This window comes from Podarcis pityusensis (genome assembly GCF_964106645.2).
Source record: "Podarcis pityusensis genome assembly, chromosome: 4".
NCBI lineage: Eukaryota > Metazoa > Chordata > Lepidosauria > Squamata > Lacertidae > Podarcis > Podarcis pityusensis.
Genome location: NC_138027.1, coordinates 85,484,835 through 85,501,672, shown reverse-complemented (window position 1 = coordinate 85,501,672; position 16,838 = coordinate 85,484,835). Strand labels below are relative to the sequence as shown.

The 16,838-nt window shown below is 43.9% G+C and overlaps 2 protein-coding genes and 1 long non-coding RNA gene across 5 annotated transcripts in view; 2 read left to right on the top strand and 1 right to left on the bottom strand.

Annotated features, from left to right (window-relative positions):
- The window catches only part of LOC308475980, a 1,233,414-nt gene that overhangs the window by 1,012,448 nt on the left and 204,128 nt on the right, over positions 1 to 16,838 (bottom strand). The window lies entirely within an intron of this gene.
- Positions 2,745 to 12,822, top strand: LOC308475837 (DNA dC->dU-editing enzyme APOBEC-3H-like). 3 transcript variants are annotated; one of them, XM_081003292.1, is made up of 4 exons: positions 2,745 to 4,051; positions 7,592 to 8,171; positions 9,893 to 9,935; positions 10,448 to 12,822. In XM_081003292.1, the coding sequence occupies exons 2-4, from the start codon at positions 7,629 to 7,631 to the stop codon at positions 10,636 to 10,638; spliced, it is 777 nt and encodes a 258-aa protein (XP_080859418.1). In that variant the 5' UTR covers positions 2,745 to 4,051; positions 7,592 to 7,628; the 3' UTR covers positions 10,639 to 12,822. The 3 variants fall into 3 exon arrangements, with proteins under 3 accessions (XP_080859418.1, XP_080859419.1, XP_080859420.1); XM_081003293.1 differs by lacking the exon at positions 2,745 to 4,051 and adding an exon at positions 4,539 to 5,040; XM_081003294.1 differs by lacking the exon at positions 2,745 to 4,051 and adding an exon at positions 5,056 to 6,203.
- IPO5 (importin 5) overlaps positions 16,478 to 16,838 on the top strand; it is a 42,359-nt gene continuing 41,998 nt past the window's right edge. Inside the window, exon 1 of the mRNA XM_081002973.1 lies at positions 16,478 to 16,716. Within this exon, the coding sequence (XP_080859099.1) occupies positions 16,624 to 16,716 (93 nt within the window). The 5' untranslated portion in view covers positions 16,478 to 16,623. The remainder of the gene's footprint in view (positions 16,717 to 16,838) is intronic.

Below are 16,838 nucleotides of genomic sequence, written 5' to 3'. Positions count from 1 at the left end.
TGACTCTCCAAAACTCCTCCACGACTCTCTCCATCTTCTCCGCAAATCCCTCCAGTCTCCTCCAATGACTCTTCAACCTCCTCCACAACTCTCCCTGGGCTCCCCTGCATTTCTCCAAACTCTCCGAAGACCTCTGATCTCTCTGCAATCTCCTCCACGCTCTCTCCACATTCCATTGACTCTCCAACTGCACCTAAACACTCGCCCAATAGCTGATGGGATTGCAGGATGCTTTTTCTTTTCTTTTTTTCCAAATCACATTAGTTCCAAATTATACAGCCAGATTTTTAAATTTTGTTGGGGGTACCCATACTTCAAGCTCCGAACGGGGGTCCAAGCATCACTTATATTGCTGCTTTAATTAAACAGTTCTATCCAGTTCTGTCCAGATAGTCTCTTTATTACTTTCTTCATCTTCTTGTTGTTATCATATATTCCTTTCTTTGCGATCTCTGATAATCTTCACAAGCGGGTTGGGAACAAACATTCTCTGTGTGGGTTTTACACTCTCCAAAGATCATGACACATAGGGACAGACGGCATTCCACACTTCCGTAAAGAATTTATCTTCGGTCTGTCCTTTGATTTTTCCAGGCTTGTCAAGTATATCAGGAGGGCTCTGCCAGGTTTAGATCACATTCCAATCATCATTCACATTCCAATGATCCTGGTCTTCCTCCCCCCGTCTTTCTTAGACAAGCCTGTCTTAGCAAGACGCCATTTAAAACTGCGTCATAAAACTTTCCTCCGTTTTCCATTGTTTACCAATCATCTCTTTGATATAATTCACTCCACACAGTTCTTGAATTCCTGCTTGTGATTAATAAAATGCAACGATCTTCTTTCTGGGGTGGAGGGTTATTAATACTCACATAAGGCAAAGAAAAGAAAAGTTTTTTCCTCCACCCCCTTTCCGTTTCAATCCAAACATACCAATCTCTTAATGGTGGTTCATCACTTGATTTATTTGTCCCGTCCGTCGCTCCGGTCACAGAGATCCATTAATCAGCAGTCTTATCTCCCCGAACTTCGCTTGATGTATGTGCTTTAGCTTCTTTCCAATTATATGTTTCCAATTATATTTTCGAGCTAAAGCGAACCCGGGCGCTGGTTGGAGACAGCGTCAGGAAGAGCCAACCGAGGGCTTGTGCCAAGTGACCGGGCACCCCCTTCTTTCGAATCCGGGGGTGCATTATGGACACCGCTGGCAAGGCAGTCCCCCCCCCATCTCCTTGGGGGGGGGCGGGAAGGCTGCATACTTCCCATAGCAGCCTCTTAATTACCTCGTGTGGGTCGGAGAGATGTTATTGTCAGCCATCTTCCAATACGCCACCTGGTGGCCCCCCGCAGGATGCTTTTTCTTGTTCTCCCACCCTCGACATTTATTTATTTTATGGCAAACTGCACAAAGCTGCGACCACATAAGTGAAATCCGCATAAGATTAGAAATACATAATCCTTTAAGGAGAAAAATTTTCCCTTGAAAGAAACCATGTTGCTGTTGTTGTTGTTGTTGTTGTTGTTGTTTGATTATGGCTGATTCTTATTAAATTTATATTATTGTATAAAATGTTTAGTATGAAGTTTATACTGTGCTTAGCTGCCTTGTGGTAAATCCTTTATGGAAAGAAAAGCCATATATAAATATTTTAAATAATATTTTTAAAATAATCTCTCCTGGCTTTTAAAAAAGAGTTTTACAAATGCAATTTTCTTCATATGTTAACTATTTGAAGCTAACTACATTAAAGCAGGCTATCGTAATCTTGTCGTTTCCCCTCCACACACACACACACACACACACTGTGATTAGATAGCAACAGACCTTTGCAGGCATTAACACTGTACAAATTGCTCTACAGTAACCATAAAATAAAATAGGGACACGGGTGGCGCTGTGGGTTAAACCACAGAGCCTAGGACTTGCTGATCAGAAGGTCGGCGGTTCGAATCCCCACGACGGGGTGAGCTCCTGTTGCTTGGTCCCAGCTCCTGCCAACCTAGCAGTTCAAAAATACCTCAAAGTGCAAGTAGATAAATAGGTACCGCTCCGGCGGGAAGGTAAACGGCGTTTCCGTGCACTGCTCTGTTTCGCCAAAAGTGGCTTAGTCATGCTGGACACATGACCCAGAAGCTGTATGCCAGCTCCCTTGGCCAGTAAAGCGAGATGAGCGCTGCAACCCCAGAGTCGGTCACAACTGGACCTAATGGTCAGGGGTCCCTTTACCTTTACCTTTAACCATAAAATAGAACTAGTGGATCCAGTTCTAGCTCTTTGTTTCATACAATAAATAAGTATCAAAAGTGAACAAGGTGTGGCTCCTCAATTATAGTATTAAACAAAGATGATACATATACAAATGGTAATCTTACGTCTTGCCCAGAATAAACAGAGGGCATTGGCTTAGATGATTCATTAATTACGTCCGTGAGAAAGTACGAGGAAGTTTTTGCTTTCTCATGATTGGGCATTACATATAGATGTGAGCCTTATAAAGCACTGAAAAATCCTTGAGACATAGGTGACACAGTGCTAGTTCCATCTATGTCAAAACCTGTTCCATCTTGTTCTGACATTGAGCACACACTGGACAGCGTCATCGTAACCAGGTATTCCTCTCCATAAGTCTCCAGCTCGCTCCACCTGAGAAGACACAAGATTGTATCTGCAGTCTCTCCAACTCAGATTGAGGTAATTTTACATTATCGTTTAATTTCTGGAGTTGCAAATGATGATTTCCCCTGCCCTTCCAACCTTTTTTCAGTTGGATTCTAGGGTTGTCGGTATAGTTCTGCCAGGATCGCTCACTGTTGATATTGCCATGAAAACCTATTTGGAGAACTGAAAAATTAATCTGAATAACCCATTTGCTTATCATCAGTGAGTCCTGAATCAATCCATGACTGTGGGGGTGGGAAGGTGAAAGGGAAAGTGTCATAAATGTTCACAGCTGTCTTCTTCTTTGGCAATCACTCGTAGCTGAGTAAGATTGTCTTCCATGAACACGGTTTTAACAGTGAGTCCGTAAGTGACTGTGGAGGCCAATTCTGGATCCACACGTCCTTCCACGGTGGGGACATAGGTTTCCGGGCGAGAGTTGATCACGGTGAGGGTTTGCCAAATGTGCCTTCCTCTTAGCTCGTTTCTCCCTTTCGTCCTGAGTTCGAGCATCTTCAAAGCCAATGACACCTTTGGTAAAGGCTGTTCTCCAACTGGAGCGCTTGCAGGCCGGTGTTTCCCAGTTGTTGGTGTTTATACTACTTTTAGATTTGTCTTGAGAGTCTTTAAACCTCTTTTGTTGACCACCAGCATGATGCTTTCCATTTTGAAGTTCAGAATAAAGCAGTTGCTTTGGAAGATGCTAATCAGGCATCCGCACAACATGACCAGTCCAACAAAGTTGATGTTGAAGAATCATTGCTTTGACACTGGTGATCTTTGCTTCTTCCAGTACACTGGCATTAGTTTGCATGTCTTCCCAAGTGATGTGTAAAAATTTCCAGAAATATCATTGACAGAATATTTTGAGGAGTTGGAGGTGGTTTTTATAAGTGGTATCCACAGTGCACACACTGAACTGAATACACATTAATAGCAAGCAATTACTCTACCGTGATCATTCTCTCCTCTCTCCATTTATTCTCTCTTCCCAAACACTATATATTGTGAGAATACATGTATATTCATGACATGTCCCTGGCAGCTGCTTAGGATCCTCCCTCTGTGAGAAGGTATCCAGATAGGGAGAGACCAACAGCCTTCATGAGAGAAGCAGCAAGATCTTGACTTGAAATCTCTAGAAGGGGAAAGAGTTAGTTGCTTAACATTACCAGGGCACATGAAGCCCAAGGCTTAGCTAAGTCTGCCCTTATAGCAAATAAGCTACCAAGCCAGTGAAAAAAAACTTTAACAATTTTTAAAAATGCCACCAGGTGGCATTGTGGATAAAGTTCTATTTCTTTATCTCCTGGAAAACCGAAACTGAAAAACATGGCTATTTCTCAAGAGCTGCTTCTAAAAATGTCATCAAAACCTGGCTTAAATAATAACGTAAGTGCACATATTTTCGTAAGTTTACATGTGGTGGAATATGTAATGTGTAAATAGTATGGCTGGGGATTCAAGTCTGGAATGTGATTTGACTGTCTTCTCAACTTGTTCGCTTGTTTTCTTTTCAGAAGAGCCGACAGAACTTTTATTGTATCTGCTGTCCTCACTCCCGACCAAGCTATTTATAACGTATTTGTGCATTGTTGTTCTGGAAACACAGCTGATGTATTCTAAAATCCATATGAGGGCAATTATTTTATTAAATCAACAAAAATGTCACAGAATAGATGGCAGGCTTTAGAGTTCTCCAGAACTCTTAATCAGGCTAGACAGTAATAAACTTGAGTCAAAAAATGGAACGTGGGAGAGAGGAGAGGCAGCCATCATTCAAAATAGATTTCAGTAGGGGGTGCGTGCAGGTTTCAGATTGCACATAAGACTGATGGACTGAAGAAATTAATAATAGTAGTAGTAGTAGTAGTAGTAGTAGTAGTAGTAGTTCATTTATACCTTGCCCACTCTGGGCGGCTTCCAACAAAGGATCAGTCATTAAAAACTTCCCTATACAGGGCTGCCTTCAGATGTCTTCTAAACGTCAGATAGAAATACAGTGGTGCCTCGCAAGACGAAATTAATTCGTTCCGCGAGTTTTGTCATCTTGCGATTTTTTTCGTCTTGTGAAGCATGGTGTCGGGAAAGTTTTGGAAAAGCTTCAAAAATCACCAAAGTCTTTAAAAACCTCAAAAAAGGCTACCACACCGCGTTCTATGAGTTGCTCCTCGAAGTCAAGTCGCAACTGTATTAACGGTGTTAAGAAAAAGGAAACAAACTTGCAAGACGTTTCCGTCTTGCGAAGCAAGCCCATGGGGAAAATCGTCTTGCGAAGCAGCTCAAAAAACCCTTTCGTCTTGCGAGTTTTTTGTCTTGCGAGGCATTCGTCTTGCGAGGTACCACTGTACACAATGGTCCATCCCTCCTTTTTAAAAAAGGTAAAATCCACATTTGGCAAAACAAGCAGATTCCAAAATAGCACAAATAGCATGGAAGCATTTTGGAAGTGATTGTGTGGCTCTGGTGGGAGTGAGCGCTCAATTAACAACAACAACAACAACAAAACAACAGCAACATGGTCTGCACAGACTAAACTAGCCCCACAGATGGCCATAACAGAGGGTTTTCCTCTCTGCCAGCCAAGCCAATCACATTGCTGCCATTTATATTCCCCCAACTCCCGCTTTCTAATGAGCAAGACACAATTTATATGAATATATTGAAGTTAACACATTTAGCATGTCACGTGGCAGCGTTTCTTCTGGTACTCTATAAATTCATTTTGGCTTAATTAAACATTAAGAATTGTGGTTCGAGCAGTACCATTTGAGTCACAAAGAGATACTTTTTAGGGTGGGGCTGCCTCTCTGCTGCTCTCACTTCCCCAAAAGTGTTCTTCTGTTTGGAAAGATAACCAACAGAGAGGATAGAAGCAATAGCCGGGACAGCTGGATAACCAAAGCCAGCTAGAAAAGGATGTGGCTAGTTGAGATCAATTTTACATATACATTTTAATTTTATTTAAGATGCATATGCAGCTTCATCAACAAAACCTCCAAGCTGTTTACAGAAAACAATATAGAATCTTCATTTTAAAATGCCCATCAAATCAAACGTTAAAAACAAGTACAGTGGTACCTTGGTTCTCAAATGCCTTGGTACTCAAATGACTTGGAACCCATACACTGCAAACCTGGAAGTAAGTGTTCCGGTTTGTGAACCTTTTTTAGAAGCCGAACATGCTCCGTTTTGAGTGTTATGCTTTCGATTTGAGTTTTACGCTGAGGTCTGTCTGTTTTTGCTATTTATTTTGCGTTTTTGTTTTTGCAGCTCTTTTTGTTTTGTTTTTGTGACTGTGTGGAACCCAGTTCAGCTACTGATTGTTTGTGTGAATGCAGCACATTATTTATTACTTATCATTTTATGGATCAATGGTCTCGTTAGTAAAATTCATGTTAAATTGCTGTTTAAGGGGTTGTTTTTAAAAGTCTGGAATGGATTAATCTGTTTTGCATTTCTTTCTATTGGAAAGCGCGCCTTGGTTTTGGAACGCTTTGGTTTTGGAATGGACTTCTGGAACGGACTAAGTTTGAGAACCAAGGTACCACTGTAGACATAAAGGTTAGTGAAAGGTAAAAGGGACCCCTGACCATTAGGTCCAGCTGCGGACAACTCTGGGGTTGCGGCGCTCATCTCACTTTATTGGCCGAGGGCTTTATTGGCGTACAGCTTCCGGGTCATGCGGCCAGCATGACTAAGCCACTTCTGGTGAAGCAGAGCAGTGCACAGAAACGCCGTTTACCTTCCCACCGAAGCGGTACCTATTTATCTACTTGCACTTTGACATGCTTTCGAACTGCTAGGTTGGCAGCAGCAGGGACCGAGGAACAGGAGCTCACCCCGTCACGGGGATTCGAACCGCGACCTTCTGATTAGCAAGCCCTAGGCTCTGTGGTTTAACCCACAGCACCACCCACCCACGTCCCAGACATAAAGGTTATCAAGATATAAATAAAATTGATCTTTAAGACAAATCCACAAAACAAAATTACATGTCCGAGCAGGCTTGCCTAACAAAACATTTTTAGCTGGCATCCAAAACGATACAGTGCAGGCACCTGTCCAGCACTTTATTAGAAAGTACCTCTTACAATGCAGCCGTAATCATGTTTACTCAGTAGTAAGTCACTCTTAGTTCAATGGGACTCTCAGGTTAGAATGGACACTTTGAGTGCAGTCCCAACTCCTGCCACCTACCAGGGGGGATTTGTGGAGCAACAGAAACACAGTCGCATCGACAGCTCTGCCACTCATTGCAGTTATGGTGGAAGGTGGTTGGGTGGGCCAAGTGGACCTGAATTGGAGTCTAATGTAGTCAGGCCACAGCTGTGAGACTGGCTCAGCCCTGCCCCTTCCCTGACTTTTGGGGTGGGGGCTCTACGCTGGCCCCTGTAAATGGGGGTACTGTCAGTTGGCCTCTCAACTACCCATACATTTTGAAGGTCAGTAAGGGACGCGGGTGGTGCTCTGGGTTAAACCACAGAGCATAGGACTTGCCAATCAGAAGGTCGGCGGTTTGAATCCCCGTGACAGGGTGAGCTCCTGTTGTTTGGTCCCAGCTCCTGCCAATCTAGCAGTTCAAAAGCACGTCAAAGTGCAAGTAAATAAATAGGTACCACTCCGGCGGGAAGGTAAACAGTGTTTTCGTGCGCTGCTCTGGTTCGCCAGAAGCGGCTTAGTCATGCTGGCCACATGACTCGGAAGCTGTACGCCGGCTCCCTCGGCCAGTAAAGCGAGATGAGCACCGCAACCCCAGAGTCGGTCACGACTGGACCTAATGGTCAGGGGTCCCTTTACCTTTACCTTTACCTTTACCAATGAAGAACTAATCCCCCCCTACCCAGCCATGTGTTGAGGGTGGTGCTTGTAGTTCTGATGGACAAAAGCAGTGATCCATTTGTATTTTAAATGCCCTTTTTATCTTTACAGCCTTTTGAAAGTTTCTGGCTTAGAACTGTCAGAGGAAATGCCCTTCTTCCTCAAAAAACTATGTCCGAAAGAAGACTTCCAAGAAGATTTTGACAACACAAAAATACGCAAAACAACATTACTATTGTTTAGTTTCAAAAAGGAAGAAAAGCTGATTTGGGAAATATGGGGCCATGTATACAATGAACCTGGTGGCAAGCATGCTGAAGTTTTAGTTTTAGATTATATTGAAGACCAAATCGCAGAAAACATAACCAAAGAAAATTATGAACTGAACCTTTTTGTGTCATACACCCCTTGCCATGCATGCAGTGTCAGGATAAAATCTTTTATGGAAAAAAACAGTGGAATATGCATGGAAATGAAAGCTTCGAGGCCATATTATTTTGACAGAGAAGGAGAACAAAAAGGTCTACACCTTCTGAAGAGCTCTGGGGTTTCGATTAAAATGATGAACAAATCTGATTATGAAGAATGCTTTGCTCTATTTGTACACCCATCAGAAAACTTTACGCCATGGTCAGATCTGGATGAACAAAGCAAGAAGAATGCAATTTATCTGGACACACTTTTGAAACAGGTAAAAGGGAGGTGGAGGCATTACAAAACTTTGACCCAGATCATAAATGATAAAATGATACACAAATTTTGTTGGGTTGTAGAAGGACAGAGGGCCTTCCAAATGCTTGTTCTAAGGGAAATCCACCAAGTCAATTCTAAGAATGATAAAAACCCCTTCTGAACCTTTTGGTTCTGCATTGTCCCCTAATACAGTCCAGTCATACCTTGGTTTTTGAACAGTTTAATTCTTGAAAGTTTTGGCTCCTGAATGCCAAAACCTGGAAGTGACTGTTCCAGTTTGCCAACTATTTTTGGAAGCTGAACGTCCGACGGGGCTTCCGTGGCTTCCGATTGGCTGCAGGAGCTTCATGCAGCCAATCAGAAGCCGCGCTTTGGTTTCTGAACATTCTGGAAGTTGAACAGACTTCCGGAGCAGATTCTGTTTGACTTCCAAGATACGACTGTACAATATTTCCTATAAGTGCAGATCTACCATTTGCTTTGAAACGCAATTGGAAGCTTACTAAGTTTATTATTAGTTTGCCTTAAATTTCAACCAGATTTATATGAAACACACACAAACAGAAAATCTATTTCACTTTGAATGTAAATTATTATGTTATCAGTGTTAAACACTGATAAAGTACCTAAAGTTTTCTAAGAACTGGAGAGTGCCATTTATTTATAAATTAAATGCAAGCAGTTCATATAAAGTACAGGAAACATTTTGAGAGTGGCACGTTTCCTTGGATACAGTGTTGCTAAAATGCCAAATAAAGTTCCTGGGATTAGAGCTGGGAAGGGAGGGTTCAAATTTGCTAGTTTTACTTTCTCATTTTTTGCAAGCCATTTCCCCTAATATAATGCATTTTTGTACTTTATTTCTACTAATATACTCATTTGTGTGTATTTCCCCCCCCCCCCCATGTATGCATTTTTTTGTTGGAGAATTGCACTGCAGATTTCAATATGTGGGAATGTTGAAGGAAGGAAATCTACATTTAGGTTTGTGTATCAGTTTGGGATGAGCAAAGTGAACCAGATTAATTTCTCCCCCACAATCTGTTTTTCATATGCATGAACAAAACCGGCCAACCCTAAACTGCATGCATGTTCAGAATTGCATGGACAAATGTTAACATGAACCAGGTCCTACAACATGGATTTTGCCACAGCAAATTTAATGACAGCTGGAAACAGAGCTACCACAATTACAGAAATAGCTGCTGGCTATTATCATGTTTCAGGAAGTGAGAATTTGATAGATTGGCCTTTAAATGCAAACTGAATAGAATTTCTCTCCCATCCCTAGTCAAGGATGATGGGATTTGTAGTTCAAAACATCTGGAGGGCTTCATGTCAGCTAGCCCTGTGCTACAGTCTTGGCTTATTTATGCTTTTATGTGTATACTGTATCAATCTGTTTAATGCTCAGCAACAAGTCAATTTTATACTGTAAAATTCAGTTGTGTGTATGGTAACATACAGAGGAGATTATGGACTCAAAATACAGCATTATAAATGTGTTATAACACAGTGACACCAGATGAAATTGCAACTCAGTGATATTTTGAATTGTAAGCTTTACAATGGTTTTTTGCAAAGGATTTAAAGAGTATTTTTTATAGCTGTGTAGATCTAGCCTATGCTAGCCATATATCTTCACGAATGCTTCAACTTAACCAGTGATCTCTTATATAGTCCTCTGCCCCAACTTGTGTTATTGTTTTTTTACCCCAGGAGGAAGAAAATGACAAAATGATTGATTCAGACAGCATTTCAGGTAATGTCAACAGTATATTAAATTTAATAGAAACTCAGTGTGGTGTATCCAGTGGTGTCCTTAGAACCGACAACAGTTCTTAGATCCAGTGATGGCTTTGCTCGGAACAATGGGGAGGGTGAGAATTTTTGCCAGTTTCCCCTCTCTCCCAGACAGCTCCCCCTGACCCTCTTGAGCTCATGTTAGGGGAACATTGGGTGTTGCAGGGAGTTACACTGAGAGAACACTCTACTACAGGCATGGCCAAACTTGGCCCTCCAGTTGTTTTGGGACTACAACTCCCATCATCCCTAGCTCACAGGACCAGTGGTCAGGGATGATGGGAATTGTAGTCCCAAAACATCTGGAGGGCCATGTTTGGCCATGCCTGCTCTACTAGATCAAAGAGCTGTTGGTATGGAGGACACCACTAGACACTGGGGTCTGATGAAACTTAAAGAAGCAAGCCTACAGAAAATTATATTTCCTGAAGTTCAAAATGTGATTGTAACAGGTTGTTTTAAAAATTTTAGCTCATACAACACAACTTGGTGCCCAAGAAAATTCCAAACCAGATCTTCCTTTGGATGGTCACTGTCAATCACCAGCAATGGAAAGAAATCAGCTATCAGAACCAGAGACTCCTCAGAAATTGAACCGTTCTCCTGGAACAAGAGCAGCAGTCTCAGGAATTAAAAGGAAACTTGATTTCCCAGAAGACTAGAGACGTGGATGTAAGATTTCCCTTTCGATATAAGAACCTTTGCACCTTGTTCTAAGAAAAAAAGTTATAGGAATCTATGTTGGGAATTGCCATCAGTTTCCCGGATGCACCTATAATGGATGCATGACAGACAGAGGGGTTTAGATTTTCTAGTATTACTGGGCTGAGTGCTGTTTGAATGTTGCCACTGGCAATTGCTATCTATGTTTTTTGTTGTTATTTACCATAGTTTTCCGTCTATAGGATGCCCCCATGTATAAGATGCCCCCTATTTTTGGGTCTCCAATTTAAGAAAATGGGGGGAGATAGCACATAGGAGCTTTTTTTGCAGACGACTGCCCAGTTATTGAGCTTTTTGGGGGGTGGAATTGCCAAAAATCACTCACCCACCGCTGACAATCAATCCCACTATTGACACAGAGGCAGCCATTCGCTAGCAGCCCTTCACACTGCCACAAATCACCCGCCCTGTCGCCGCAGAAAATCTCCTGCTCGCGGCTGCTACCAATTGCCCAACCGCCCTCTGCACTACCCGTGTATAAGACAAGGGCAAATTTTCTCTGGTCGATGAGCTTCCCAATGAACGTCAGTCCTGACACCCCGCTCCCAGGATCAAGATGGTGGAAAATTACTTTGCTTTACACTCTCTTCTGCAGGTTTAAACAGTCCGGAAAAAATCCCCCCCTTCTCCTGCTTCCGAAGGGGGTTCAACAATTTTAAATGATGAAAGTTAATCCTTTACAAGCGATTTTCTGAACTCTAGTTTGCCATGTCTTTGCTTTAATCTATCTACAAGAAAAGGAAGGCTGACTTCCTGTTTAGACCTTCCCGTTTCAGTGCCAAATTGAGATGAATTTCTTAGTCCAATTTTCCTTTCTACTCGCAGGTCGTTATTTATAGTCCAATTGTCCGAAATTAAAGTACTCACGGGTGATTGTTTTAAAAGCCAAATTGTCCCAGGAAAAAGGCAGCGCTGTCCGGCAACGGCTGTGCGGCTTCGCTCCACGGAAGAAGCAGTTGACTCTCAGAACCGCGCCACTTCCCCCTCTTCGCTCCGGAGCCCTTAAGTGGGTTCCTTTACGGGTTGGGGGGGGCGCTAAAGGTGCCTGCCGAGTCCCATGGTCACAGGCTTCATCCGCCTGTGATTTTTGAAAGGGTCCCCGCTTCGCCGTAGCGGGAAAGACCCGTTTTCCGTGGAGCTGGTCCCTCCGAATCAGAGGGAATCCGCCATTACCGATGGCGCCACCCCGGCAGATAGTTAAAAGAAGAGAAACATAGTGATTCCATTGGAGGGCCAGATTTGATGAAGTGAGGGCCGACCAAAGTTGTTGAGCTTTTTTTTAGGATTTTACCCCAGGACATATACTGCTACGGGGGCTGGATTAAATCGACCGACTGGCCAGATTAGGCCCCCAAAACAGACTTTGGACATGCCTGACCTAAGTCCATGATCGGTCAGAAATGAATGGATGGAGGCAGGATGCAGTGAAAGCAAGGCAGATCTTTATTTTCCTGTTGCAACAGAGTTCCCTCCCCTCCTTGCAAGGAGGCAAGAGTGACCCTGAACCAAGAAGAAACATCTCTTTTTAAGGGTTTGCATTTTGGCTTGGAGAAGGACACACACACCCCCTACAAACAGCCAGAAATTACATCACACATAAGGTGGGGTTACTGTGCCTCAGGCAGGCCAAGGCGTGATACTCCTGAGGATTTAGCAAGTTTTACATAGTTCCAGACAGTTTACAAAAAACATTAACATTTGATAAGATAATCAGGACGCCCATCAGGCATCCCTCAATGCAGAGCATCTGGGCAGGCAATGACAATTAATACAAAGGAGGTTCATAGATATAGGAAAGGAATCCCTTCAGGAACTTCCCCTGATTGTTATCTGCCTACCTGGTCTCAGGCAAGGGGGATTAAGGAGGCAGAGGAAATATTTAGAATCTTTAGGAGAGCCTTTTGGATTGCTTTTGGATTGCTCCCCTGTACGGCATGTGGTTTATATACTTAGGTATGTGTGTGTACCTTGTGCAATTATCAACATTTGTTCTATATTTAAGACCTTAGAATTCCTATAACAGCTTTATAATACCCTCATTTTTTTCTTTGTATGTCTGTATTTTGATATATATTGTAATTTTTAAAAACTTGGGTTTGGAGGAATAAAGCAATTCTGATGGATTTCTTTGTTTTGCAGCAAAACCCAGCTCCTCACCATGTTATCTGTGCTTGTGCATTCATCATAGATTTCTCTGAATTATTTTTTATAAAATATTTATCATGAGCTTGATATTTGAAATTAACAAATGAGACCTGCAACTAATTGGTGCTGTCTGGAGTGATGCCGCTCAGGAATAATGCCAACCAGCCATGCACTTTTCCATGGCTGGTGGGCATTATTCCCCTGCCCTGTTTTTTTCCAGCACTCCATCAGCATTCTATATCCACTCAGTCCTCAATTTGGTGTTTTTTTGGGGGGGAGTCCCTCCTTAGGACTTTCCCCCTAAATATATTTTTGAACTTCTGCAAACCTTGGGGTTCTCTCAAGCTTGCTAACCCAAATAATATTGAAGGTGCCAAAACATTCCTCCACTACTTCTTCTTGCCAATTTTCATGAAATTATGAAGCTGGTATCATTCCATTTCGAACAAGTGTGCAGGTTTTATCTTTGACTTTCCCCCCTTTAACCTGATACCTGAGTAGCAGCTATCATGGTAGAAAAAACTTTTTAAAAAAATAATACAAAGAAGCCAAAGGTAGAGTTGGAGCAGAATATCGCTAGGGCTAGTTAGAAATCTCCTCACAAGGCTTTTTTTTAGCGAGAACTTGGGCAGCATTGCCATTATAAGAGAACAAGGGCAAGTTCCGGCACCTCTTTTTCTAGAATAATAGCACTGGAAGTCTTACAGATACGTCACTCTCACTAGCAACAGCAACATGATCAAACTTTACTGCATTTTCAATCATAGGGGTTAACAGGACTGAAAAACTTGTCACCATTGTGACAAGGTGGTGATGCAATAATTATGATGATGCACCTCGTGTTTAACACTTAATAAGACAGCCATGGAATAACCTTGATTTTTGAAAACAAAATTTGAACGGAGTTTAGAATAGCTGGGAGGGGATAGGGAATTACATGGAGACAGCAACTCTAGATTCAGTGTAACTGACTAAAGGCTGCAAGCCTACACACACACATACATCCCTGGGAGTAGGTTCCATTTAATTCTATGGCACTTGTGCTGGAGTAGACAAGCAAAGGACAGTAATGAAAGGCTTGCTATCTTACACATAGGAACGATTTGTTTTGATGGCTCAAAAGAAAGTAAAAACTACTTTTGCCATGGAAGTGCTCTAAGATTACTTGCACTAGGCTAGGACACAACCATACCGTCATCATATGAAATCATGTACTGTGATTTAATTGACCATGAAATACTAAGACTGGATCACATAGTTTCCATAAGTCTCAGAACTCTATATTCAATAATGGTCTGGGTCTCTACAAAGTTTTGTGGGATACCAATCTTTCTGTGTTCACCACAGATTATAAAAATACGGATATTTGTGCAATCATACCAAGTATGTTCTCTTATTGTGGTGTATAATTTTCATCCTACACACACAAATACCCAATTGCAGGTTTTCTTCATCCATTATATGCAGCATTCATTAGCCCTATCTTTCATGGGTGAGATGTGTTAACAAAGCTGACTGCAATGACTTCCTTGGAGCAAAAACCTTAAACATGCTTAACCTCACAAGAGGACTACTTAACACACATTCAGCCACATTCACTATCTGGCAAGATGGTTATGGGCAATAAGGAAGACAGTTTTGACAGCTATGTGATCATTTAGAGCGAGAGCACAACAAGATGACATGCAACAACCTAAAATCAAAAAAATCACAGTGCAGTCCTACAGATGTCTACTCAGAAGTCACATTATGTTCAATGGGAGTTACTCTCAGGCACACAGAGGTGCCTACCAGAATAAAATATTGGAGGGCCCAGGTAAGCCCCGCCCTACATAATCAATCACAAGACACGGCACACACACATCATGTGAATAGCAATGCCCATCAACTGGGGGGGAGGGCTGGCCCCCTCACATATTTTATTGGGGGGTCCAAGGGGACCTTGGTGCCTAGGAGCTGGCTCCTATGCAAGCATGTATGATATGTCAAAAAGTCGAAATGTGGAATTTGCTACCTTCCAGACATCCCCCATCATTCCTGACTACCGGCTATTCTAGCTGGCACTGACAGGAGTCCCACAAAATCACAGGGTCCACAAATCAAGATGGTGGGAAAACATATTCATTAATCTTAGTAACATTAATGCCATTTATATATACAGTATATGATGACCTATAAATAGGCAAAACGGGCGCTTTACCAGCGCAGGGTACCCAAAAATGGGGCAAGTTGGAGTGTGTCCAGTAGTATCTCCCCACATTTCAATTCTCTTTCTCACCCCCAGTCAGGGGCTGCTTACATACCCTGCAACATTTCTCTGATAAAAATAGGTAAAGGTAAAGGAACCCCTGATCATTAGGTCCAGTCGTGTCCGACTCTGGGGTAGTGGCACTAATCTCGCTTTACTGGCCAAGGGAGCCGGCGTTTGTCCGCAGACAGCTTCCGGGTCATGTGGCCAGCATGACTAAGCCGCTTCTGGCGAACCAGAGCAGTGCATGGAAACACCGTTTACCTTCCCACCAGAGCGGTACCTGTTTATCTACTAGCACTTTGACGTGCTTCCGAACTGCTAGGTTGGCAGGAGCAGGGACCGAGCGACGGGAGCTTACCCTGTTGTGGGGATTCAAACCGCCGACCCTCTGATTGGCAAGTCCTAGGCTCTGTGGTTTAACCCACAGTGCCACCCGTGTCCCTACAGTGGTTCTGGATAGTGGCATGCTATTATTAATACTAGGAAATATTTAAAGCACTACTTTTTAAAAACAAAAAACACATCCACATGTCAATGTGTAAGCCATACCTACACAATCAATCACTTCAACAGACGTTGATAGGACTGATAATAATTTTTACTATTTATACCCCACCCATCTGACTGGGTGGTCCCAGACATTCTTCGCGGCTTCCAACGTATATAAAACCGTAATATTAGTAAACTACAGATGTCTTCTAAAGGCTGTACGGTTACTCGTCTTCTTGGCTAGGGGAGGTCGCATAACTCGCATACATTTCTCCGATGAAAATAGGGAAAATAGGGACGTCCTACCATAACCTCCAGCATCTCTCCGATGAAAACAGGGACGCCCTAAGGAAAAGCGGGACAAATCAGAAACCGGGGCGGTTTCTGGAAAAATAGGGGCAATTGGAGAGTCTGTGCTTATAGGACACAGTATTTCCTACTCGGGGCGGTAAGGTCACAACACAAAGCCGACGCGCTCGCTTCGCACAACGAAGATGAGGAGTAACGCGCCGGCCTTTTCCCCTCACACTCTCCCGCCTTTTTCCTACTCTGTCCCCCGCCCCCCACTCCCTCCTTATTGGCCGCCCGACTGTTTTCCCGCCCAGTCAGAGAGCCTCTGTCGGGGCCTCCCGCCAATGGGCGCCCAGCTCGATGAAGCAAACCGCTTCCCTCCTCCCGCCCCCCGCAAGGGAGGGGGGAGAGAGAGGGAGGACGACTAAGGGAGGCGAGAGGGAAGTGACTTCACAATGGCGCTCTCCCGCCCAATCACAAAGGCGGCTGGGCCGCGGCCCAATGGGAGCAAGGCCGCGTTTCACCCTGTACCCAATGGGAGCGCCGCAGCAGCAGCAGCCCGGCGCCGGCAGGAGGCGGGCGGTAGGGAGGGGGCGTCTGTGTTGCCGGCAGGGGCGGGGAGAAGTTCACCAGAAGCGCGGCGGCGGCGGCGGCTCCGCCTCCCTGTGGTCGGTGCGCGGCCTGGAGACCCCGCCTCCTGCCTCCCTCCTCCCTGCCCGGCTGGCCTCTCTCTCTCTCTCAGGCAGCCATGGCGGCGGCGGCGGAGCAGGAGCAGCAGCAGTTCTACCTTCTCCTAGGCAACCTGCTCAGCCCGGACAATGTCGTCCGGAAACAGGCCGAGGTGACTGGCGGCTTCGCGTTGTTTCGCACCCCCCCCCCGTTCCCCGCTCTCCCTTTCCCGCCGGCTCCAGCCTCGGCCGACCGCGCTCTCCGGACCCGGCCTTGCCCTGTCAGCCTCTCAGC

What these genes read in the sequence shown, in the direction of transcription:
- LOC308475837 (XM_081003292.1), top strand. Translation starts at nt 7,629, where the DNA reads ATGCCCTTCTTCCTCAAAAAACTATGTCCGAAAGAAGACTTCCAAGAA. An exon ending in TGGACACACTTTTGAAACAG is followed by an intron (nt 8,172 to 9,892) that starts GTAAAAGGGAGG and finishes TTTTTACCCCAG; the next exon opens with GAGGAAGAAAATGACAAAAT. An exon ending in TGATTCAGACAGCATTTCAG is followed by an intron (nt 9,936 to 10,447) that starts GTAATGTCAACA and finishes TAAAAATTTTAG; the next exon opens with CTCATACAACACAACTTGGT.